At 36.8% G+C, this 25,918-nt stretch overlaps 1 protein-coding gene across 13 annotated transcripts in view; it reads left to right on the plus strand.

The window, feature by feature from the left end:
* The window catches only part of PHF20L1 (PHD finger protein 20 like 1), a gene marked incomplete at its 3' end in the record, with an annotated part of 61,561 nt that overhangs the window by 333 nt on the left and 35,310 nt on the right, over positions 1-25,918 (plus strand). For 6 of the 13 annotated variants that reach the window (XM_080377867.1, XM_080377872.1, XM_080377876.1 and 3 more), the window contains exons 2-9: positions 976-1,081; positions 9,408-9,579; positions 9,730-9,814; positions 10,601-10,689; positions 13,196-13,258; positions 16,939-17,146; positions 17,759-17,887; positions 22,373-22,455. In XM_080377867.1, coding sequence (XP_080233993.1) covers positions 999-1,081; positions 9,408-9,579; positions 9,730-9,814; positions 10,601-10,689; positions 13,196-13,258; positions 16,939-17,146; positions 17,759-17,887; positions 22,373-22,455 — 912 coding nt within the window. In that variant the 5' untranslated portion in view covers positions 976-998. Of the gene's footprint in view, positions 1-975; positions 1,082-9,407; positions 9,580-9,729; positions 9,815-10,600; positions 10,690-11,277; positions 11,404-13,195; positions 13,259-16,938; positions 17,147-17,758; positions 17,888-22,372; positions 22,462-25,918 lie in introns of those variants that run through there. The other 7 variants (XM_080377873.1, XM_080377870.1, XM_080377875.1 and 4 more) reach the window with 5 other exon arrangements.

The following is a 25,918-nucleotide window of genomic DNA, read 5'->3' on the forward strand; positions in this document are numbered from 1 at the left end:
GTGGGCCGCGGCCACTCGCGTCCTCCCTTGGGCCTGGGGGAGCGCTCAGCCCTCGCCGGCCGGGGGCCCTCCCGCGCTCCGAGCGCGGCTGGGCTGGACCCCTTTGTGTCTTCCGTGCTCGGCAGCGGCATGGGCTTCCTCGGGTCGGCCGCTGCCTGCGAGGCAGCTGCCCCGGGTCGCCTTCGCGGCGTTAGGGGAGGAGCCTGGCTTAAAAGCGGGGGTCCGGGTGCCGCTCCTGCCGCGGTGCGGACCGGGGCGGCTGTGGCCTTGCAGCCTGGCACCCTTGCTTTTCAGTCGGCATGGGGCAGGCGCCTGCGGCCCCGACGGCTGGGGATGGTAAAGGTAGTACGTCAGAAAGTCACGGTAGTAGTCGGACAGAGAAGTGATTTATTTGGACGGTGATTGAATTACCAAAAAACCATTACAAGGCAGTTGCGAATGGAACTTACTGGGTGCTATGAATGAGATTTGGAGTGTGTAGAAAGACAGAAGATGGCCTTTTTGCTTGTTTATTTTTGGTTTTGCTAACTTGTCTTACTTGTCCTTTAGACCGTGTTTATGTTTAAGTTTATGTTCTCAGTAAGGTAAGTTTTTCTTTTGACCTTTTCCACACCAGAGGAGAGAACACACGTTGACTGTTAACTCTTACAACTATACTCCAAATGGATGTCCAGTAATTACAATGTAGTACAGTTCTAGAGATGGACACAATGTTTTTTAAAATTTTTTTTGCCTAAGATTGATAAATGTTTTTTATTTGGAAGGGAAAGAAATCTGAGTAAAAATATGTAATTTTTTTTTAATGCCTTCTTTGGACCTTGGTTATACTTTTGAAAACCAAACAGTTAATGGGAAGTCAGGATAGAAATTTTGCATCATTTTCCACCCTTCAGAATATGTTTGCTGTCAGTGACGTGTTTTAGACAACAGTATCTGTTTTAATATATATATATTTTTTTTATTCCTCTCCAAAAGGTAGTGAAAAAGAAAATACCAAGATGAGTAAAAAGCCTCCAAATCGTCCTGGAATCACATTTGAGATTGGTGCTCGTTTGGAGGCACTGGACTATTTACAAAAATGGTATGGAAGACATTGTGCAATATTCACTAAGAACATAATTCTTTTGTGTATATTGTGTGTTTTGATGTCTAATTATAAAACTCAGCGCACCTATTAACTGACTGTTTCACATGTGAACTTTTTGAATTTCCACAAAAGTCTGTTAAAACTTTTAGCTTTTAGGAAAATATTCTGTCTTCAGGAATGAAAACAAGCTTCTCTACAGGTTTTAATTTGTTTGCTTTTAGGTGCTTTTGTACAGCCACAATAAGCAAAGAGCATTTCCAGAGTAGTGTGGAATCAGTGTGTTAACGTGGCAAACTTCTGTGACTAAAGACTTACTTTGTTTTAGTTTGAAGGTGTTCAAGTGAATTTGTGTTGTATTCAGTTACTACACTTCACAAGTTTACAAAACTGATTTTAAAAAAAGAAAACATCCTTAATCAGAGATCATGGAATAGGCGAGTACTTCTGTATTCTGTATCAAACAGTTGGAGGAATGAAGTGCTTACAGCTGTGATTCTGCAACCACCCAGTCTTACTGTGAGTTGGTCAAGACTATGAAATGGAAATTTGTGGGCGCATGGACCATACTACACAGCACGTGTACTGTAAAAGGAGCTGTTCTTCCAAAATAAATTTAGTCAATTTTATTAATGCGAGTGTGCTAAATACTGGCCATGCTACTTCAGTTTGAAAAATCCCTGGTTTTGTTGAAGCAGATGACTGGGGAAGCTGATGCTTCTACCCAGAAGTTTTTTCTTAGCTGCTCTCTGATTAATTAGGGCTGGGAAATGTAGTGGCCTGTACCTGGTTTTTTGTTGCATTCCTGGAGAGCTAAGCATGTTCACGTAAATAACTGATCCTGCTAACTCGCAAGTTATGTGATAGAGAAGTCTGTGTATTATTTACATATTTACTGCAGTAGTTACATGCTCTGTACAAAACTTTGGGTTATTTTTTTTTATCTGTAGAGCTTTGATTTTAATTATAGCAAAAGCGTCTGTTACAATAAATGGATTATTCTGTAAACCATATTTTCCTTTAGAGCCCTTGTTCTTATCTGTTGCTGTAGAGTTGGTTTTGAATATACAGATTCTATAACTGAATGTCAAGATCAGGAAACTGAATAGTGCTATAAAAATAATTTCAGTAGAACTTTTGATAGCGTCTTCTGTGACTAGAGATAACTGGTTAATGTAGCTAGGTAACAAAAGTTAATATGTAAAAATAGCTTCAGCTTAATTACAACAGTAAAAGATCACTGATTATCCAGTGTATGGTTTATATTGCATCTGCCCAGCCTTTTCACAGGAAAGGGTCACTCGTCAGTTCTAGAGTGCTTGTCTGGGTTTGGCCTTGTCAGGCATGGACCCTGTCGGAAGCTCTGCAGCTGAGTTGCTTGGTATTTTCAGGCAGAATAGAATTCATCCTGAGCTTTCTAGGAATTGGTTCATCATCTAGACCACCAGGTAAAACAGGTCAAGTTCATATGCATTTAAACTTTTGTGTGCTATATACAGGAACAGAAAGTTAATATTAAAATTCTGCAGTTACAGCAATGCTGTAAACAGGACTCTGTTTTAAATGAATTCACATTGATGTACATAACTGAAGACCTTTTTAGAGAAAGCCTACTGTTACATTATTGTTAGGGTGACATTGGCTGGAATAATAGTTCATGTGAGTTTTTTTCCCTTAGCTTTCAGTTGCATAACGGGGTGGTGGATGTTTTTAAAATTCTTTCCATATATAAGCTGTATGCATTCCCTTCATCTGCAGGCAGAGACATACTTTGAAGAAAATAAAGTTCCTGAACTTACATGAAATCTCTATATTTTTTAACAAAACCGAAATTGAAGAGCAGTCGTATTGCTTAGCTCAGTCTTTATGCAAGTGACAAATTGAGAACACTTGCTGAAAAATAGCCTTTGAAAGGGTTTTACTTCTCTTGTCTCCATTTTTCTGAAAGTCTGCTGTCATTTAAAGATCCAGTGTTTTCATGACCAGTTAAAGCGTTAATGAAGGCAGGCTTCTAGATGGTGGGGAAAAAATATATTAAAAGTGTGTTTGCTTTCTGAGGCACTTTTGCAGGTCTTAAATTTTCATCTGCGTAGCAGTTGCTGAAATTCATCTCTTGGAATCTGGTGTTTTGTTTGATTTCTGTAAAATTTGGAGAGGGTATTGTATGCATTGACTGTTGCTTAAAACTCCTGTGGTTATAAATGAGGAAATTTTTACAGACACTGTTTGGGTCACTGATATAATTTGGCGTGTGTGATCATGGGGCAGAAGAAAGCCTGATCAAACTCATCAGCAAAGACAGGCTGTTAATGAGCATGTTTGGTGTTGCTTTATTGTGGAGGTAACTGCAGTTGCTTCTGTATGAAGTGCAACAGTGTACTGTTGCAGTGGACATCATCTTACATAATAAATTTGTACCACTTGTTAAATTGAAATTCACTAAAGCAAACTATGAAATGCGGCTCTAATTGAAATCAATGTGACCATCTGTCAGCAGATAGTAAATGAGATGGATTGACTGGTAACAGAAAATTATTGAGGATTTATGCGGTGATTAGAGGCCTGGACTGTGTGACCTGTGAAGAAAGGATGAGAAAACGGGGCTTGTTTAGCTTGGAGAAGGCTTCAGGGGATCCACTAGCAGCCTTCCAGTACCTACAGAGATACCATCAAGAAGGCTTAGCCATACTCCACAGTGGTGCGTGGTTAGAGGATACTAGACAACAGGCACAAGTTGAAAAATGAGACATTCGAGCTAGGTACAAGGAGAGTCTTTTAAGCTATGGGACAGTCAAGCAGTGGATCAAGTTGCCCAAAGAGTTTGTGGAGCCTCCAATGCTGGAGGTTTTCAAGACTGGGCTGGATAAAACTGAGAAATCTGATCCCACAGCTGACCCTGCTTGGAATGGCAGGTTGGACTAGAGGCCTTCTGAGGTCCCTTCCAACTTGAGTTATTCTATGGTCTTATACAAAAAACTGATATATGTGCACCCCCTCTGTGCCTCTCACTGACAAAAGAAACAGCAGTAAAACTGTACATACCTGCAAGTATGTGCCTATGTGTAAAACTGGTTTTTAAGCCTTTAGCTTCTACAACTAGGACACAGTCTCTGCAAAGCTGATGTTGTTAAAGATGTATCTCTTTCTTTGCCCCCTGTTTTCTTGTCTCTTGTGTCTCTAGCTTTCTACTGGTTGTCCCATAAGTACCAGATAATGCTTTGAAAAAACCAAAAAATCCAACCCTGTTATTTTTCTGAGACCATAGTCTTTCTTGATCTAAACTATGTTAGGCAAAGAAGGAAGTACAGATACGTTGGGTACATAGTCCTTGTTACAGTTCTGAAATGGAAACAGCTCGCTAAAATGTTAGTTGTCAGAACAGCAACACTTTGACTTGGTATATTTGATTATCTGGATGGAAAATTATTTTTTTTCTTCAGTATGGAGGTGATCTTACTTTGTGCAGTCCTTGCTTTGGATTTCAGTTGACTGGGTTACCTGACAGCCAGGTATTTGAAAGGGCTGTGAAGACTCTACTTTATAATGATATAATACAATACACACAGTAAAACCCGGGGAGTTAGAAATAGGCGTTCACAGATTTCACGGATACTGGAATACTATTTGTGGACAAGTCAGAATGGAGGGTATTTGGTTTTATATCCTTTATGAGGTAGAAGAAAAGACTTCTTATACCATTATTGTGAGGGCAGAAATTATGTGTCTGTTTCTAGATTTTGTAGGTGCAAATTTACAGACATTTTTGCAACCTTTTTTACAGTTTGAAATAACTTGTCCCATCTCACAGGGCAATTTACCAGTTCTTGGTCGCTTTTGAAGGGTCAAAAGGAAGATGATGATGTAAAAATGAATAATACTGTCCCTGTGGCCATTAACATAATTCAATGTATTAACATTGAATACATTGGAGAAAACGGTTATTTTTTAGGCTTTTTTTTTACACTGTCAAGAAATGAAACCTGCAAATTTCCCATTATTTTTTCCTATAGAAATGTTGGAGAATTATTATTTTCTGATCAGTGTAAATTTTGTAAGCCATATTAAATTTTGCAGCTTTACAATAATCTTCCATAATTCTTACGGGTTAGAATCACTGGAACCTGAAAATGGAGAACATGGAATACGTAAACTGGGCAGATACCATCAGCTAACATAATTTTCCTGTTCTCTCCTTAAAAAACAAGAACAAACCCACCTATAAGTTGAATGAGACTTTATTTGGGATTATTAAATATTATTTCCAGCATGCTATTAAAAAGCCACACCCAAAACTTGCAGGTTATTGTTTCTTTCTGCAAAAAGAGTACTTTCATTATTGACCTGGAGTGTGGTGGTCTGGTTTGGTTTTGGTTTTGTTTTTTTTCCCTCAATTTTTTGGAGTGTATTTTTCTGGTTTGAGCTGAACAAATGCTGGCAAATCTGTATACTTCTGATCGCTTAGTGTGGAGTACTTGCTGGGGGAGAATGGGAAGAATTAACCTGACTGGAATGTTGTTTGGGCTTTAGACATCGTCATGCTTTGGCACTGTAAAAGTGATGATCGTATTCCCCTTTGTAGTACTTCTTCATAGTGCCTACATGTACCTTTGCGATGGAAGGAAGTTCTACATAAAATTTCTCATGTGAATGAGATGTAACCGTCTTCATATTATTCTTCTTCCAACAGCATAAATATAAATATTGCTCTTAGCCATAGTAGAAGCTTTCCTATACACATTGTTGCTAAATTCTGTAAAAAGGTATATAAAAAAATTTATGTTGCCGTTTTATGTTTCATTAGAAGGAAATGCATACTTGCCTTTGAAATAGTTATATAATTCTGCGATTTATGAAATTGATTATTCTTAGTAAAAGTGCAAAACCTATAACGCCAGAAAAATATTTGTGTGGTGTAAAATTTGTAGTAGTAAATTCTGCAATATGTATGCTCTGCTCTTTTCCACTGTGGGATCAGTATTGTGAAATATTACTGTTTATACATATTTGTGGCACATTATGTGGCTAGATTTAGTGGATATTGAGACTCATAGCTTGTTGCTAAATCCATACAAAGTTATTTTTGTGTTGCATAATAACCCATTGTGTATAACTTGGGTGTCTACTATAGTTCAGAGGTCTGCAAATTGTTCCATGTCTGAGGATTGGAGTTGAATGCAGGTTTTGGCAGCATTCATCTTGCAACCATGGTCCTAACATACATTGAAGAAACGTGAATTATCAGAATAAAGCCGTTATATGATGATGTGATTATTGCAAGATTTAACTGTGCAAAACCAGTATCACTGGACTTTGATTCAGAGCTGATAATGACATTTTAAAAATAATCTGATACCAGAAATTGTATTTATCAAAGAGAAATTAATCAATAGATACCTGGTGCTACATTTCCACTGTTGAGTGATCCCTAATGAGACTTAATATTTTGCATATCACCTCTTATTAACTGATGTTAGTTTTGCTTTTGTATTCCCACCACCCCCCCACCCCCCCCCCTTAATCTCTTGATTCTGGGCTTGCAGAATTTTTCTTAAAACTATCTTCATTTTTATGTATTTGTCTCTAAACTGTACTCTGTATTTTCCTTCTCCCTCTTACTCAGTTTTCTCTTTCCAGGACGGTGTACCATGTTTTGCCAGATTATCCCTTCTATTGTCTTCTATGCACAGTACTTGGAATGATGACTTTGATGATGATGACCAGTGAAAGCTGCCAGCCATAACAACAATAAAAATGTAGCAAGGGAAATGCTATAGGGTAGTGCCATAATGGGAACAGAATATTTACATTGTAGATGCATAGAAAACAAAGAATTTTATCTCTTGGTTGATGTTCCCTGAATTTGGTAAAATGGCCGTAGTTTTGCATCACTACCTGGCTGGCATGTGATAAACCTGAAATTTCCAGCTGCAGTGAGAAAGCATCATCCTTCTTGTCTTCCATTTCATTACTACAGCTTCAGCGCTTGCACAGGAGCTGTCATTTTTGGTCGCTACAAAGTGAGCCTCCTGTCCTCTTGCTTTTTTGGTTTTTTTCCTTCCACCCCTGTGTTAAATGCTTTGTGTGTCTTCCTTTCCTTCTATTCAAAACTCTTGTGGGTAATATGGTTACTCACACACTTGCTGTAGGAACAGTAACTTTACTTTCTCCTCTGCTTTGCTACTCTTCCTGCTTTTTCTTGACACTTGCTGTTTAGTTACAAGAAGTCTGAAATTGGAAAACGCAGTTCCAAAAAACAGTAAAAAGTTTTATAAGAAAATTCCTAAATGTATCAACAGGTGGACTTGAAAGGAAAGCATCATCGGAGGCAGAACCTTAGGAAGGCCCTAAGGGTGACCTGCTTTCTTGAAGCTTTGTTCAAGTTAAACTAGGATGCTGATGATGGGATTTGGGTATTGACCTGGGAGTTTTACTTTCTGTTTTGATACATGTATCATCAGCTTCAGTGTTCTTGTTGGACTGTTCTTGTCAGTCTGCTTGTGATGGGAAAAGGGAGTTGATCTTGTTCCTCTGAAAAGTACCGTTGAGTTCTATCTTGAAAAAGATTTTGTTAGTAGGGTGGCAAATGAGAATCTGCAGTTTGAGACGAAGACATTGTGTGTTTTAAAGTTCAGTGAAAAGAAGTTGGGAACTTTAAGAATGGCTGTGAAAATACTTTGCATTTCTGAAATGTATGGGTGAGGGAGGTGCAACAAGAGGTTGAACTGTGTGCGTTCTGGTGTGAGGATGAAATGTGGCTGAAGCAGTTGCAGTAGTAACCTAGAAAATCAGGGAGTTTTTCCTCATTCGGCAGTTCCTGAGATACGCAGATGTTGGGAAACTATATGCATTACTGCAGCTGGAGCAATGAAGGAGCAAACTGAGATTGACACCTTTTGTTTTAATGCCTTGTTCTCGTCACCAGGAAATAGGGAAAGCCTGTACCTCCTGAGAACTCAACATAGTTCATAATCAGAGCATAGTGTTAAAGATTCCTTTATCAGCACCATCAGTATTTTGCAGAGAAAGTTTTCAAAATTGAGAATGTTGACAGGGTCCCTGTATGTGCCAGTTTTGTTTCTAGATGAAATTTGCAGGAGAAATGGAAATTTGTTGCTCAAGCCCTGATGTCTTACTATTGCTCCACAGTAAAACTTTCTTAGAAAAAACAGATTGCTTCTTAATGAAAGTGAAAGACAGCTGTCCTTTTGCTGTGGTCTTTCTTCTTAATATGTTTTGTTAACTTTAGACTGTCCTTGATATGAACTTGGGAGAAAATTTGATCTAATTAACTCCATTTTTTGGCGGGATATTCTTTGCACTTTTGAATCCATTTGCATACTTTTGTGAAAGGCAGAAGGAGCTGAATTCTGCCGCATTCCATTTTTTTCTGCATTCCATACAGTGAAAGTAATGGGATCTAATAATTTTTAGTGGAGAAAGTAGTGTGATGAAACCCGGTTGTGCCTTGCTTCCCTGCTACAATTTTGTCAAATATATCACTTTGGTGAAACAGGAATAGTAAGACTGAATGATAATCACTGAAGTTAAGAAGAATTTTTCATTCTTCCCTACAAATGAAATTTCAATGTTTATGGTTCCTAAACTGCATCTATGTCACACCCAGAATTAGATGCCTAAGACTCAATCTGGTTGCAGCTCAGTTGCAATTAGTTCTACTGAGCACATACAGTTTTTATTAAGAGTAAAATCCACATGTTAATTAAGACTGACATTTATTTTAGTGCATGTCGAGCTAGAGAGATGACTGCTAAAAATAGTTACTATGACTCAAATTTAATGGCAGTGAAATCATGGCAGCTGATCTATAAATTAGTAAGCTTAGAATAAGTAGGAATTCAATTGATTTCTGGGTCTGATTAGTTGCTTGGATTTGCCTGGAATCAATGGTATAGTTTGATGAAACATTTTGTATGATAAAAGTAATGAACGTACTCCTAAAACTATTTTATATCCTTTCCATCCCGAAGCAAACAAAAACTCTTACAGGATTTTGCTTTAGACAAACACAGGTTTTAAACTTGGTAAGCACAAACTTCTAACGCCAATTTCAAGCAGCTTTGGTTTAGGAGTTTGAGGCTTAATTTTGTGTATAATCTGACTGGGATGAAGCTGGTGACATATCACCGATGTGTATAGATAACTCTTAAACTAAATGTTATACTACTATCAGTTCATTAAATACATCTTTTTCAGTCTTGAACTGTGTTAATATAACTTTCTGAGTGGTGATTTAAGCACTGTTGTATGCAAAAAAAAAAAATCGAAACCTTTGAGATTTATCAATTTACTTTTATCATTCAAGGTATCCATCTCGTATTGAGAAGATAGATTATGAAGAGGGGAAGATGTTGGTCCATTTTGAACGTTGGAGTCATCGCTACGATGAGTGGATTTACTGGGACAGTAATAGGTTGCGACCCTTGGAGCGACCAGCATTAAGGAAAGAAGGGCTGAAAGATGATGAAGAATTTGTTGTAAGTGGCACATTTATTTTGACACTTTTTTTTTTAAACTGTCCTACTTGTTTTGCTATATTAAATCCCTCTAGCACATAATGTTTAATTCTTAATAGGAAAAAAAATGAAAATTATTATAATATTAATGACTACATTTGTATAAAATAGGATTTTAAACCTGGAGAGGAAGTCCTAGCTCGTTGGACAGACTGTCGGTATTACCCTGCAAAGATTGAAGCAATTAATAAAGAGGGTATGTATTCACAACTGGTGCACTGATAAAGACTGTTTGCATATGCTATGCTGTAGCTGTAGTCTTCTTGAAGTGACATGCATATGAATTTTTCCTCATTGCATCAATACTAAGTGAAAATGTTTCTATTCTGCCAGATTTAGTAAGAGATTTGTCTTTTATCTGTGTGAACTTTAAAAACTGAAATTTCTCCTGGAAGGCAAAACGCTTAATGTTTCCTCAGTGATGAGAAGAACGTCCTGTGCACAGTTTTAAGACTATTTTGTACTATTGTTGATTTGGGCTAATACTATTTTAAAGTTTTGGTAATTGTTTTAGGAATGGTAGGTCTCTTCTGAAGTTATGTTTATTGAAGAAAAAAATGGAAATGGGGAAATAAAGGAACACCTTGGATGCAATACATCACAATGGGGTGATATTTTTAATGAACCTATGTTGAAGTTGAAGGTTTTACTGTAGGTTAAAGCAAACAAGAATTTGTAAATTGAATTGTTTCCCTATTGTGGCAACTTAATTCATTGAAATAATTATGTAATATTTATGATCAAAAGTGACACAGTAGCCTAAACATGCTTGAAATTGTCCAAGGGGACAAAGAGCAACAGTGTAAAAGCAGGGCTTCATTGAGGCTGTCATTTATTTCTTCTTAAAATTCTCAGTCTTGACTGTAGGTAACACCTGGTTACTTGGTTCATCAAGCCTACAAAACATTTTGCTAAAGCTTTCACAGTAACAAGGTGTGTTTTTTTTCTTAACTACTCAGTGATTACATCAATCCTTTTCTAGGAACATTCACAGTACAGTTCTATGATGGTGTTATTCGATGTCTTAAGAGGATGCATATCAAATCTATGCCAGAGGATGCAAAAGGGCAGGTAAGAATACTTCAGGTATCTCTTTGTTAGGTTTTATTCAGATTTTTTTTTAAATGTCTTGATGTAGTAAAAATGTCATCTAGTACAACTAGTTTTAGATCGCAGTCTTTATTCTAGGTCTTGCAGTGCCTTGCTTCACCCGTTTTATGGATGGTGCCCCAGAGTGTGCTGCTCAAGTAGTCTTGCCTCTATCTGGAATGCCTGGCTGCTGTACACTCCATTGCAGACTAATTTGTTCTCAGAGTTTTGTCTTGCAGTCTACAAAACCAGTGGCATGCAGAGCCTTTTTCCTCTGGTGTCCTTTCAGGAAAAAGCTTTAGCTTGTTAATAGACTGTGCTGCTGATTTTTTTTTTATTTTTTTTTTATTTTTTACCTTTTTTTTTTTTTTTTTTTTCCTTCCTCACCCTCTGCCCCATCTCTTTTGTTTGCTACTGTGGTAGATTTTTGCCCACGTGTTCCTATTAACATGACTGTTCTGTTGGGGGTTTTCTTCCCTGTGTCAGAACTTTTGGGGATTCAGACAGATAAATATTTCCTTATCTCTTATAGTGTCCAGTTGCTGTTAAAGAAGAGATGCCGAGTAGAAGTTGAGGGAGGCTGTGAAGTAAAGGACATGATTTAGTCACTAGGCTTATCCTTACTTGCGAAACAAAAACAACATCGAAAACTGTTACAAGCATTGAGTGGAAATGCCGTTGCATGTATCTTGCATGGTAACTGTATTTTCATAGTTAATGAGAAAATACTCCACTGAAACTATTAGAGACTTGGCGGCAATAAAATGTGGAAAAACTGCTCTTACTTGCTCTGTTTTCTTCAGAGTACTCCTTCTGACTTGGCAGAAATAAATAATTAGGTATTACTTTTGTAACCATCCATACTGTGACAAGGGCAGATGGATAACAGAATTGGCTTGAAAACATTTCTGTGTCCTGGCCTCCAGATAACAGGTAGCTGTATACTGAGTTTGATCATCTGTGCAGAGAACATTGGAACTTTGTGCAGGTGATACTGCACTATTTAAACTAAATTTCCTTAAAGAGATTAAACCAAAATCTGTAGTCATGCTAACACTGTCTTCTTGCTGCAGTCTTGCAATAACTGTTGAATCAGTATGTAATATTTCAAACAATACTTTCAGTATGACAGTAAGTTAGCAGGCTAGAGTATTTCATTTTACTTCATAAAAAGGAAAACTTGGGTAATGTGATTGTGACTGAACTGAGATAGCCCTTTTGTGACAATGTTAAGAAGTCCAGTGCTTTTTCCAGGGAGCTATGTTGTGTCTAATCTTGAGTTACTATTCTTTGGCCACAGGCATTTTCAGCTTTAAAAAAAAATAGTAACTCTATTTCTTAGTAACCATTTTGACATCCAGACATGCTTGGTGGCAGTCCAGCTCATCTATTATTTCTGATTTTTCTCAGTAGTTATGTTGTCAGTCTCCTACATCTCAGGGGCTGGATGTGGGTGGCTTCAGTAAAGTCTCGAGAAAGAATAAGGGGGCCAAATTTACACTTTAGGATGGGTTAGAATTTTTAAGTTGTCTTGTAGCAAGAACACCACCAATTATGCTTTCTGTAATGCTAATTGTTACTAGTCATAGGTTTTCATTTTGCAAAATCAGAGATAGGTATGAAGTTCTGTAGCTTTCAAAGGCAGAGATACTTTTTTTCTGCAACATCTACATCATGCTGTGGGTAAAATGTTTTTCAAAGTGTTTTTTTGTGGTATTTAAGAATAAAAGCGCAATCTTAAGATTTTGTTTGAAAATCAGGTATCTGAAACTAAGCTTTGTCTAAGCCTAGAACTCAAATGGATGTGTTCTGCTTTTTTTGCATTTATTATTTTATAACAAGACATTTACTAAAAATTATGTAAAGCTTAAAAAAAAATGCCAAGACTATAACTTGATATGAAAAACAGTGGAGCAGACAGATCCAATGCTTCATGCTTAATTTAAACCTATCACTTGGTTTTTTGTCTGTTTCCAAAGCAAAAAAATAAAATCACGAGTTGGGTATAAGCTTAAGATACCTCAAGTTCCGTACATTATCAAATTTAACAAATTTAAGATCTGTTTGGAAGGTGTGTGCTAAGCATGCAAAATTTAAATTACATGGAGAAAGAGATATACAGACTGGTTAATTCTTTGATTTGAGCTTAGCGTGTTTTAAAGGAAGAGATTGTAAACACCGCAACACAAACTATTTTTGAGTTACAGCAGAAGTGTACTTTAGTAAGACTCAGCTGTGAGGGTGGAAAGACAAAATTTTTAAAGAGTGGAAAATATTTGTGTGGTTCAATGCAATGGGACTACAGGTTAGGTTGCTGTGCAGATAAGCGCAAATTAATTGAAATCACACAGAAATGTGGCTAACAGTACAGAGAGAAAACAAAGAAAGATGGGGATATTGAGACTGCCCTTATGAGAGCACATATGAAGTATTTGGATAACTTACTTTTTCTGTTTCATGTTTTTTGTTTTATCTTCGATGTAATTAGGCGCGCGAGAGGGAGCAGATAGCGCCGGAGCTGAGATTAGTGACGGAAATCGAACCAAAAGAAGTGAGTTTTGAGGAGGGTTTTGAAGGAGAGGGAGGGGACTTGGCACACAGGAAGAGGAAGCTGAGGAAAAAGCATGGATTTGCGATTGGGACAGAGGAAAAAAGAAGATGTGACAGGAGACAATGTGAACCAAGATGTAGGTGGGGCAGACTGTTTAGAATTGAAAGGTGAGGGTAAGGAATGCAGGCTTGCTGTGGAATCAGCCAGTCAATAGATTGATGATGTGTTTTATATATATGTGTGTGTGTGTGTGAGAATGTGTGGGAGTTGGGAGTTGTGATGTCCTCCTGAGAGAGGAAAAACAGCTGAATCTTCTAGAGAAGCAGCAACTGGTGGTGGTTGTAGCCAGGTGAAAAGAGGACAGTGTGTGTGTGAATTCTGCTGTTGGCGCAAGGGTTGGATTTTAGGAATGATGCTGGTTTTGACTTCCCACTGTTGCAGGCTTCAAGTTACACAAAGGAGTATTTTAAAATACAAGTGTTTTGGCTAATTGATGTGTAAGGCTGTTGGGTAATTCCTACTAACTTGTTTCTTGATTGTGCAATTTTCTGTGCTTTGATTTATGAATCCAAGTAACATAATGACAGTTTTCCTCAGTAGTGATAAAGTAATGTTTTGTCTTCAACTACAGTGTCCCATTACTTCTTTCCTGTCAGTTTTCTCAGCTTACTTGAAAGGTGAATTTTAGTAAGAATAAAAAAGAAGGAAATACACATTTTTATTTTTTTATGTTACATGTGTAAATGAGAATCTCACTGGGGTGAGATACCGTGGAAAATGGGAAATCAGGCTGGATGGTGAAGAGTTACAGAACCACAGCCAGTAGAGGGGCAGTGTCAGGACACAAAGGAGAAGTAGGGAAAACTTCTTAGAGGATTTTGCTTTTACATTTTTAATTTCTAATGTGTTCATATGTGGGCCCTTGGATTTGTGTATACTGAATGCTCTGGGGAAAAGTGTTGCTATTAAAGGTTTGCAACTAGTTTCTGTGGTATCTATGATACTTAGTTCCATGCTATTATGGTTGACAGAGTCTTAATCTTACAATGACCCTGAGACAGATTTCAGAATCCATTGTGCTTTAGGCTCCCACTGTTATTCTTCCATATTTTTGTTATTTTTTCTAAAAATTCTGAAAAAGGCACAAATGTATCTTTTTGAAGGAGTTCCTGTGCTCTTCAAAAGAAATATAGTCGCCTTAGCATCTTAGATGCTAAACAGTTTTCACACATCAGAAGCTGTGCAGCCGAGCAGTTGCTTAGCAGCAGTTCAAGGTTAAAAAGCAGGAATTACCTGTATCACTTTAGTGCCTAAAGGTTTACCCCAGAGCCTAGCTAGCAAATGGACCCACAGAGTTTCTGGCCAATTCAGAATCTCAAAATTGTTGAGGTTGGAAGGGACCTCATGAGATAATCTTGTCCACCCCCTCACTCAAGGTTCTCTTCAAGGAATTTAAATTTATGTGTTAATCTAGGAAAAAAGTATTGCTGTCCCTGTAATTAATGTCTCTGCTCTGACTTCTGAATGTTTAACTTTTGTTTGCTTCATCGTTGTATGTGTCCTGCTACCCTTTGTAAGCTCCATGTCTTAAAGAGAGTACACAAACAATGAAATAAAATGCAAACAAAACCCCACTTCACTTTGCACCAGAACAACTGCTGTTAAACAGGACACATAGTTCAGTGTGGTCCTTGAAGCATGATGTCTTCTGAAATTTTCTGATTTCAGGGAGGCTAGTTTGACTGAAAATTAAAATGCTGTTTTAGAAGCTCTGTTGATGCAGGCTGCACTTCCTTTGCATCCCGCCTCTATCGTAAGATCCAGGCTCCAGCCGCTTTGCTGATCCTCTTGGCCAGGGTACAGTCTAAGGCTTCTACTCTCAGGTCTCCTAACTCCTCACCACCACAAATAGCTCAATCCTTTTTTTGTCCTGCTGGATGGGCAAGGCTCTGGATGGACTGGAGCTAATGTGTGTGCTTGTTTTGGCTGGCCAAAAAAGAGGTATGTGTGGTTTTGGTAGACTGTGCAGCTGGCAGTTAGACATGCTCTTTGTGGCTGGCATGTCACCAAATGGCCTTGGTAGTTGCCAGTTGTGTAGGCATTGCCAAAGTGCTTCCAAACTTTGCTGCTGCTAGCTAGAGTGTATGTATCTTGCATTGACAGTTTGGACACAGAACACTTTTATCTTAAAGGAAACTAAACTGTTGGTGTTTCTAAGTACATAGCTTGACGCGAAGTAGAAGCTAACAAGTGCAAAGCAGTGATTTAAAAGTGTTGAGCTGTGGACAAAGAAAAGTGTTAATAAAAGTAAAAGCAATGCTTTGTATTTTGTGTTATGCTTTTCTTGTACATCAAAGGTGACAAAGAAACCCTCAGTAGGACAGAAATTTGAAAGACACAGAATACATAATGAGTTGGAAAAACTTGCATAGAAAGAAGGTTTATAAAATTCCGATACTTTAGGTCCTTGTTTGATAACATAACAACAGGGAAACACTCCAGAATAAAATATGGTCTGTCTAGAGTTGGGGGGAAAAAAAAGATGTTACGACTTGTAAGGCACTCGTGTGAAACTAGGCGAAAGATAGCCTTTATCGTACCTTTTTTATATGTGGTGGTACAAATCTGCAAATAGCCTTGTAGCCAAATTGCCATGTAGCAAATTAATATTTGTTCAAAACACTCAGATGCTTAATTCTTACTGGTGGAGGCTGAACATTGCTATTGCTTTTTATATCACATATAACTTCTCCATGGAAAAATTCTGTACCTTCATGTTATAGAAAATTTGAAAAAATACTTTGGTACAAAGGATCAAGTTAAAATTTGATCCCTGATGCTCCAGAGACATAAGGCAGGAGTCTGATCACTCCAAAGTAGTGTAAAGAGCTTGGCTCAGCCTTGGAAGTATTTAGTTCTCTCCGTTGACTTACAGGGTGGCTAGACTTCATCTACATGCTAAAAAGTAGATTAATTTGGGCTGTGTGTTCTGGTGTTCACTCTTTGGATGTTTCTGTATAGTCAAACAAGCCATTAGCTACAATGACACTTTTATATCCTTAAATGTGGATTGTGAAATTCAGTCATATGATAGAAGACTTTACTGAGATTATTGAATGGAATTTGTAATGTAGTACAAAGAGAGTGCTATCTGTAATTACTCTAGAAACACAGATATAATAAGATAAGAGTTATCCCTGCTTTATCAGTTTAATTCAGGAAGACCTCTGGCTGGACCATGCTTTTAGTTGATTGTAGTTTTGTATAGTGTGTGTGTATATATATATATATATATATAAATTCAAGCAACAATGAAATTGGTGTATTTCACAGTCAGAAGGGTAAGAAAAAAAGTCAGTATTCAGGGTTTGGGAGCTCTTGGGTTTCTAAGGCTATGACAGATAAGAGGTAGCAGGGAACGTGCTGCCAGAATTCTATACACAGTGATTTTTTTGAAGTTTTTTTTCTTTTTGCCTTATATCCATGTGGTATACTGATAATACTTAAAGTTTATTTAGGCAATTTAGGAAACTCATTTTACCGCTCTTTGAGTAGTAGCCATAAAAATAAATTTAACTACTCTTGAACATTTCTAGATGAAATTTCACTGCCTTTATAAGTATTCTATTTGAGTCTCAGGCACTTTTTAATACTTACTTACCATTGTTTCCTTTTTGGAGGATTGGATAGCTTTGGTCAAAGCTGCTGCTGCAGCAGCAGCCAAGAACAAAGCAGGAAGTAAACCTAGAACCAGCGCAAACAGCAATAAAGATAAAGAGGACAGAAAATGGCTAAAAGTTCCTTCAAAAAAGGAAGAAACCTCAACTTCTACAATCATGCAGGAAGTCCAAAAAAAGGAAGAGGAACCTACATCTAGTGACACATTTGGTAAAAACAAGTTGTATACAATAGCTGTAATGTCGAAGTAGAATTCCTGTTGATAATTTTGGAATTAAGTAATAACGAGTATTTTTAGAGAAAGATGTCAAATTTGTTATTATGATCATAACTATGAGACATAACATAAATCGGTTCAGAAACTATTTTTATTAGATAATTCCGTTTCAGTCAGCATTTACTACTTGTGCAATACTTCTAACTAGCTCTAACAAGAGCAGAACATAGGTTTTTTTTTTAACGATTGTTGTATGCTTTTGTTCGTATTCCTGTATCTTCTGTTATCTGAGAATCCTTGATGTTGTATATATCCATATTCAGGGATGTTTGAAACTATTTCTGGGTTGATAAGAATTGTTCTTTTTAGTAGTCCTTAATACAGATTTCTTATAATGTTGAGTAAAAATTACAAATTTTGAGGTAATCTACATCTAATGCTTCAATGTGTAATACTAAATCTTCAGAATGTGTCATTTTCATTTTTTTAATAGAATTTTAAAGTTTCTTTGCAGCATTCTAATAACTCTTCTGAAATAATTATTTTGGGGAGTGTTAAGGATTTGTGAAATGTGAGTTTATTAGATTTCTCTTTTGTTTTAAAAGTAGGATTTCCTGTAGTGGATGTTCCAAAGATGACCTTTGTGCAGGCAGAGAGCACGTTATCAAACAAGAGGAAAAGTAATCTAGGCAACTCATTTCAGGCAAAGAGAGCTCGTCTTAACAAGATCACTGGTAAAATACTTCTTTTGTTGTTGAATTTTTTCTTTTTTTAGTTTAATGAAATATACATGTTTATGTACAAAGTACTAAAGTAGATGGCTAAAAAGACATTCATGAAGTGCATGTTCACTACAGTCTTTTACTTTGGAATTTGAGAGGAATCTATAAATGGTAATAAAATCTACCTTGTTCACAAATCTACCTTGTTCATAAATTTAGAGAATGGTCTCAGACTTGACTTGCTATTTTTAGCTTTTTAGGAAGGTAACCATCCTGAACTGATGAATTTTTTGAGTATATTTTAACTTTGGATGCACATTGTTCTTCATTATTGGGTGATTTTGGGGTTTGTACAACTTCTTAATGTGGTCATGATTTAGATACCACCACTATAAATGAAAGGTTTTGTTAGCTGTGGAAAAACTATATGTTTTGTCATAGTATCTCATAAAGTAAAACTGTTGCTGAAAAGAGTTTATGGTATGGCATTTAAAAGTATACAAGCCTAGCTATAAATCAAAGCAATGAAGATCTGAAATGTTTGGGGTTTTTTTTGGTGTCTAAGGTATTCATTCCCTACGTTTATTACTCACAGGTATTAATGGAAAACAGGTATACAGCTTTAGAATACACTTCATACAAAACAAAATGGAATAATAGATAATTGGTCTTATCTTTAAAAATTGAAACCCACATTTTATTCTAAACATCAATATTAAATTACTTAATTGTGAAGAAATATTTCAATTTATATCCATCCTCCCCCATGCCTCCCAGTAAGCAAACTGTGGTGTCAGCATTGATCCTGTCAGTATTTAGGATGAGGTAATATGTTTGTACCTGTGCTGGGAAAGTATCAGATGCGTTTCAAAAGCTGGGTGGAAAAAGGGTATGAAGTCCCCCCCCCTTAACAGAGGGGCCCTTGGACAGATGGTAAGATAGAAATTCCACTCTTTATTCTAGTAACTAATACTTCGTGTGAAGTCTGGCAAACTTTTCTGTGCTACAGAGGAGGGTTTTTTTTTTTCCTTTGGTTGTTTTTTTGTAGTACATAGAATATGGTCATTGGTCATTCATACAAAAAGTCTTACTTGTTTCTGTAAGATAAAAATAACCCGATTGACAAACCTGCACAATCAGGTTTTTTCAGACGTCTTTTGGCTGATCCAACCTTTCATAGGTCAGCAGTGAAGCATGTTTAGTCACTTCTCCTGTAAGTGTGATTCTGATTCAGTCTCAATTAGTACTTCAATCTAAAAGAGAAAATAAATTAAAAGGGCCAGTATGGAATGTGATATGATATGAAGGAAGCAGTCTTTAGAAAAAGCCATCTTATGCCTCCAGGGTTTTCTTTCCTGAAAGGCTTCTTATTTGGTGTACCAAGTTTAGTTAACAGATGCCTGATTTATCAGCCTCGTTTCTACTTTGCTCATGCTGCATACACCCTCAGTTAAGTCTCAATTTAATTGCTGTTGTAAGCAGTAGATGTATACAATATATATATATATACTGGTGTTAATACATTTGGAGAGCCCTGTTAATTTCTTTCCAATAGCAATTAGTTGCAGAAGATACCAAAAATACCTGAAAAACTCGTAGCTCTAGAAATTATATTTTTCTGTGCTTGTGGATAGATGCTCCTTTCCTAAGGAGCTTTATGAGAATAATAGCAGTTAGACTGGCTTATTTAGACCGAACTGAATAATCAGAAGACACAATATTGCAGCCGTTGACTGTGTTATCATTCCAAAAACAGTGTCTTTCTGTCTCCATGAAAACATACTCTGCGAACATAGAATGTTATCTTTCAGTGAAAATGAATTAATCGTTTAATTGCAAGATTAAATTTGCCGTGCTTGGTAGTTACTTTGTGTAACTCTTTTCAAATTAACACACTTCTGCAGCTCATACTGTAGTGAGGGCTTTTTTATAGTTGCATGTAATGGAGTGTTTTGAAAATGTAACTGCTGGTAATCAAATTTTCTCTTGCTACATGCTTATTTCTTAAGCTTGAAATACTTGTAAATTGTCATTTTTGTCTCCAGAATGAGCTTTTAGATATGAAGGAAGGTTGGGAATCATGCTGGTGTACTCATCAGAATGGCTACAAAAGAGACGTAAAGAATTGTAGCTGTTAGGAAAACATTAGTTTACAAAGTGCCTTACGGCTGTATTGGGACAACAGAGCAAAACCTGTGGCTGTAGGAGACTGAAGGGAACTGTTTTCTGGATTTCAATTCAGCGTTCAGTATTTGTTGCAGAAGGTTCTGCTCTGCCACAAGGGCCACTACTGCATCTGGTGTCCTTTCTCAACATTTAGCAAAATAAAGTTGATTCCTTTGTGCATTTTTGTTCTGCTGCTGCCACCAGGGGAAATCACATTTCCCAAAGGTGAAGGATGTCTCCTGCTAAGCATGTGTTAACGTCGTCTTCTAGTTTTTGCCTCTGCAGCGCTTGCTTCCACATCTGCTGCTGCAGTGTGGATACCTAAAAGAACATAACATCTGCAGCAAGCTTACAGAACAAACCACTTCTGGTTCATTATGCCACCTCGCATTTTTTATTTGTTACATGCTTTTACTGATGGAGGATGATGAACCTGTAGTCAGTCCTGCAGCTGTGGTAGCTTGTAGACTTTTTTTGTATTTCTACAGGCATGGTGATTTCTTAGAAAGATTCTTAATGGAGTAGAAGAAGGGTATAACAAGGGTTATGTATCACAGGTGTGACTGAATCTACGTTCATTTCATGGCTTTGCTTTCTGAGCACTGAGCATCTAGAAAGAAATAAAAATCATAGAATTATAGAATGGTTTGGGTTGGAAGGGACCTTAAAGACCATCTAGTTCCCACCCCCCTGCCATGGGCAGGGACACCTTCCACCAGCCCAGGTTGCTCCTAGCCCCGTCCAGCCTGGCCTTGAACACTGCCAGGGATGGGGCACCCACAGCTGCTCTGGGCAGCCTGTGGTATGTATAACCACAAAAGCCCCCTTATAGACTGTAGTTTGTTGTTTAGTATTTAAAACTCTCCTTCACTTAATTTTGCAAATTATTTTATGCTTTTCATTTTAGATGTATGATTGTCAATATAAAGATCATTGCTAATTTTGCAGCTTGATTTAAACAGTATGATTCGAGTCACAAATGTTTATTTAGGTCCGTGAGACCTAAATCTTTTATGAAGCCAAACGCTGAAATATTTTTACCTGATAAACTTACTTGTATTAATGTAATAGGGCTAAGTAAGTTTCTGCTTTTCAATTAACCTATTTAGCTGTAAAATCCATTAGTTTACACCTCTTTTCAGAACACCATGTCTATAACAAAGTTTATTTAAAACAACTAGTTTCCAGTAAACTGAAGCATAACTTAATCTAACATAAAGAGTAAATGAAACAAAGCACCTAGTGTTTATTGTGGAATGCTGAAATGTGATAGCTCTCTATCAAAATACCACACTTTTTTTTTTTTTTTTTTTTTGGTGCCTGTTTTTTTTAATGACCCGAGTGCTTTCTGAGAGGCTAGGCTTCACTAATTGATAATTCCTTGGGCATTGTGCACTGGAAATTAGTTTTGAGCATATCTAATTTTTCATGGACTCTTCTGTGGATTTGTCAGTTCAAGTTATTTTTGATGATTTAAACTCTTCACCCCCAATATTGACATTCCCAGGGATTATAATAGAAACTTCTATTCAGATTTGTGTTTTTCAGGTTTTATCAGTTCTGCTTTGTTTTATGGCATAGAACTCTTTCTTTCTCTGCATACTTAGGTAATTAAAGTTACTGTGTGAAGTAGAACTGAAGCTATTGTTATATGCTTAGCTAACAGGAAAGCCTTTTCATTTATGTGGCCTTGTCTTTTACAGATTTTTTTTTTTTTTTTTACATTACTGATATTGTATATGAGTTCATGAATGAAGTGATACATTCTGATAATATTTGCTCCCAATGTAGTCTTGTTATTGAGATAATTTGGGAGCTCCACTGCTGGGAATATTCATTTGGAAATTAAATCCCTTGTCCTAGTTTATCTAAGAAGGGTTTTCATCTGTTAGAATTAAGAAGTAGTAATACAAGTTCTCATGGGAATTTCTTAAAAAACTGGAAAGGGGAGAGAGAGAAAAGTTTTTTGTCAATAATTTTGATCTCTCAAAATTTTCTTCAGTATTATAGGCTTGGTTTTAAAGGCCGAGTGCGTGGGCTTCAGAAAGGTGGTGAGGCATTATTTTACAACTGATAATTTGGTTTCATGATGTTAGTGGAAATGCTAGAGAAGTATCTGTTGTGGAAGGACATGATCATGGAAACATCCTTTAACTTTTTGATTGTTCTAATTTAAAGTGTTTAGCTTTGTGTGGAGCTGTTTCAGAGAGCATTATGTTGTAGATATAAGCAGTTCATATTTCTTATCTCACTGTTTTGTGGGGTTTTTTTTCCACAAATTCTTGTTGCAAGCTGCTTCTAACTAAAAATATCTGCAACTTTTCTCCTAAGGTTTATTGGCATCCAAAGCTGTTGTTGCGGATGGTGCTGAAAAAAAGGAAGGCAACAAAGAAACAGCTCCAGTCCTGGAGCAGGTATGAAATGGTAGAGTTTGATTCTTTTGCAAAGTTCCCACTGGAGTGTGCCATGGAGATGTAGTAACTACAGCATTAAAATTTGCCCCTTCAGATATAACAGGGAACGGATAATTGATCTTATGTTTACAATTCTGGCAGAGCCAGAAGTACGGAATTTAATTGTCTTTAAACACAGTGTTGACTTGAATTTCAGTAATGAGCTTTTGTGTTGGAAAATTAACAGAAAACAAGAAAAATGAAATCTCCCTGCAACAAATGTGAGGAGACCAGTGTCCCCAGGTCCAGTTTCATAGCTGGAACCATGACTGGCTTAGAAAAAAGACCCTTACACAAATTTAATTTGTGTTTGAAACAGGGTTTTTGACATCACATAGAACTTCTTTTAAAAGAAGTTTCTTTTATATTGTAAGAATTTGGTGTTGTAGGCTTGTATGTGTTATATGAACCGCTCAATGAGCCATACATTTTGCAAGGGTGTGTATTTTAATAAATACAAAAAAGAAACTTTTAAATAATGTTAAGGGTCTGATTTTTAAGCCTGCATATTTGCAGGACCTGAAGGCTGCCATTTTGTCTTTGGCTTATTCTGTTGTGTTCAGGCATTGCTTGACTCCAAGTTGTGCATTATCTTGCATATTAAAAGGGCTGAATGCCTAAGCATGGTAAAGCAAGCTAAGGATGAACAGTAGTCTCGATTCAGGACATCTTTGTTTTCCAATGATTTAAATCAGAGCCTTAATGTAGTTTTAATACAGCTTTTTTGTATTCATTTTCATTCTTCTTTAACAGCAGTGTTTGAATGAAATAGCCTTGCTGCCCGTAATTCTTAAAAGAGCACTTCTGTTCTTAAGCCCCGGCACACTCTATGAGCAGTCCCTACCCCAAACTTTTATTTGATATTTTGATTGTACTGGTTCTTTAGAGCTGATACATAATTGCATTGCTGTGGTTTTTCCATTGACAGTGCACTGGATGTTCAATGGAACGTAGTTTTCTGTTCTTAATGCTGTCACTGTAACGGCTAACTGAGCCACTATGGTGTCAATGCATTGACCGATATTTTGCATAAAGGTTTACAATGTATTGACATGACATTCCATTTCTCAAATTTTTGCATATTAAAGATGCTATGATTTTATTGCTACTGTGTGTGATATTTTCAATGTGCAAAAAAATGTGAAATGGCTTACAGCATGTTGTTTTTGGAAGAATCATTACAATGTAAATCTTACCATGCAGAATCCCATTATGGTGAATGGGACTTTGTGGTTTACATAGACTGTGTATGCAACAGTATAAACTACAGTGCATATTTACTAAAACCTTTTTGTTACTTAGACTTAGTAACTCGGCTGTTTCTGTTTTATTGATAGATAGAAAAAAAGATGTCTCTGTCATTGTTTACATGCTAATGGTCTGAAAAACCTCATTTTTGGAAACACTAGTTAAGCTCATTTATAGAGGCATCTAAAATCCCAAATTGCCCTATTCCTTTGCTTCTAACTAAAACCAGAAACCTTACACATTTACATGATTAACTCTGGGGAGGAAAAATTTTGAGCTTAAAGCTTTTTTCACCGAGTTCCTGCCCAAACTCAATTTTAAATGGCCGAGTTAAAAACCTCCCTAAAAGGTTTTCCAATAGCAAAGCTGACATCCCTTAGAGGTTTTGTCTGCTACTGCTATAAAATTGAATGAGTAAAGTATCTTGTAGGTTTTTTTAATAATGTAATACAAAACATGGTAGAAGTATTCAGGCCAATAGCCGAAAACTGACTTTGTTGATGGAAGTTTATTTTGTTTATATTTATATATTTTTAGTTTACAGTTGTCTTAAACCCAAAACCTCAGATGATTAGTTACAGATACAGTAGTTTATTTAACTGTATTAGGGTATGTCATGTTATATTTCCTTTTGACCGAGACCTGATTAGATGAATAACATAATTCATTAAGGTTTTTAATGTTAATTTGTCCTGTTAAGAGGTTAAGCACCTTATCAAAATATTAATTTAATTTTTTTAATCTTGTTTAAATAACTTTGTAATTTGAAAGTAATGGATGCTGTAGTAATGTCTTTCACATCTGTGAAGATGAACAATAAAATTGTTTATTTACAAGTTACGACTCTAATTAATTTCTGGTAATACCTCTCATAACCAGCATAGGTATACTCTACAGTTCATGGAATATTTAAATGAATAAACTGCACTTAGTACATGTGTAATTGAGTTGTTCAAGGTAGAACTGATGTCTGCTGAATGGGATGTTTTGCACCGGATCTTTACATGATACTTCCAGCAAGCTATTCATGTAGCATTCAGGGGTGCCCTTTTACAAACATAGAATGTGCACTTGTGGTTTTTTGGTTTGCTTTTTTTGTCCCCCTCCATTGGAACATGGAAAGTTTCAGTGGAAAATAAAATTGCAATTTATAACAAAACCCAGTAATATATTCAAATAATCAGAGATGTTATGTTTTTAGCTTGGATAACACCTTCTAGAAATATATTTCTACCTAGCTATGGTTTTATTAGATGGTACTATGCTGTGTGATGTAACCGGGACAAGAAAGGGGACAGGTTTAAGAAATTATGTTCAGATATTGTAGTTTCCCATTATTGGGCAAGTTGTAACACATGCACAGTTTATTCAGTAAAGCAGGAACAACTAACTAACTTCCAGTTAAAAATCTTAAATGCTAATGTCTGTCAATGCATGCAAAAATTCTATAAAAATAATACTTCAGTATGTGTGTTAAGAAGGATGAAAATTGATGAAATTGGAAAGCTGCATTATATGTTGAATTTTCTTTTTTTCCTCAGAAACTGTTTTAACTCTTATCTGCTCATTTTTCCCCAACAGTTAGCAATCTATTTAACCCTGTGGTGCTAGAAGTTGTGATTTCTTCATGTGTTTGCACAAACTTATAATGTGGTGAAATCCAGACTCCCAGCACTGAAAGGGGTTGTGTGAGAGTGTGTTCAGTATTTGGAAACTTTTTCTTGTTGTCAGGCATTTTTAAAGGAGCATTATCAACTCTTTCAGGTTCTGCTCTAAAAATGAAATTAATGTTAAACAAAGTTTTCCTGAGGCACTTCCCCCCCACCCCCCCCACCCCCCCCCATGGTCAAGGAAATGACTGTGAAGGGAAGGTCCTGGCAGTGCTTTTTTTTAGAACTGCAATCCTCTGAACAAGAGTTGCTTGCTCACAGCAGTGCAAAAGCCTGTCAGGAGTTTGAGAAGCATCTGGATGATGCTCTTAGTCATACAGTTTAGTTTTAGGTAGTCCTGTGAGGAGCAGGCAGTTGGACTTTACGATCCTTATGGGTCCCTTCCAACTTCATATACTCTGACTTTGTATGTCAGTGTATATATTCTAGCTTGTAGCAACTGTTCTCCAAGTTGTACTTTAAGACAGTGCTGACAGTCCTGATCTACTGAAGATGAAAGAGACAGA

This window comes from Falco punctatus, assembly GCF_963210335.1.
Source record: "Falco punctatus genome assembly, chromosome: 3".
NCBI lineage: Eukaryota > Metazoa > Chordata > Aves > Falconiformes > Falconidae > Falco > Falco punctatus.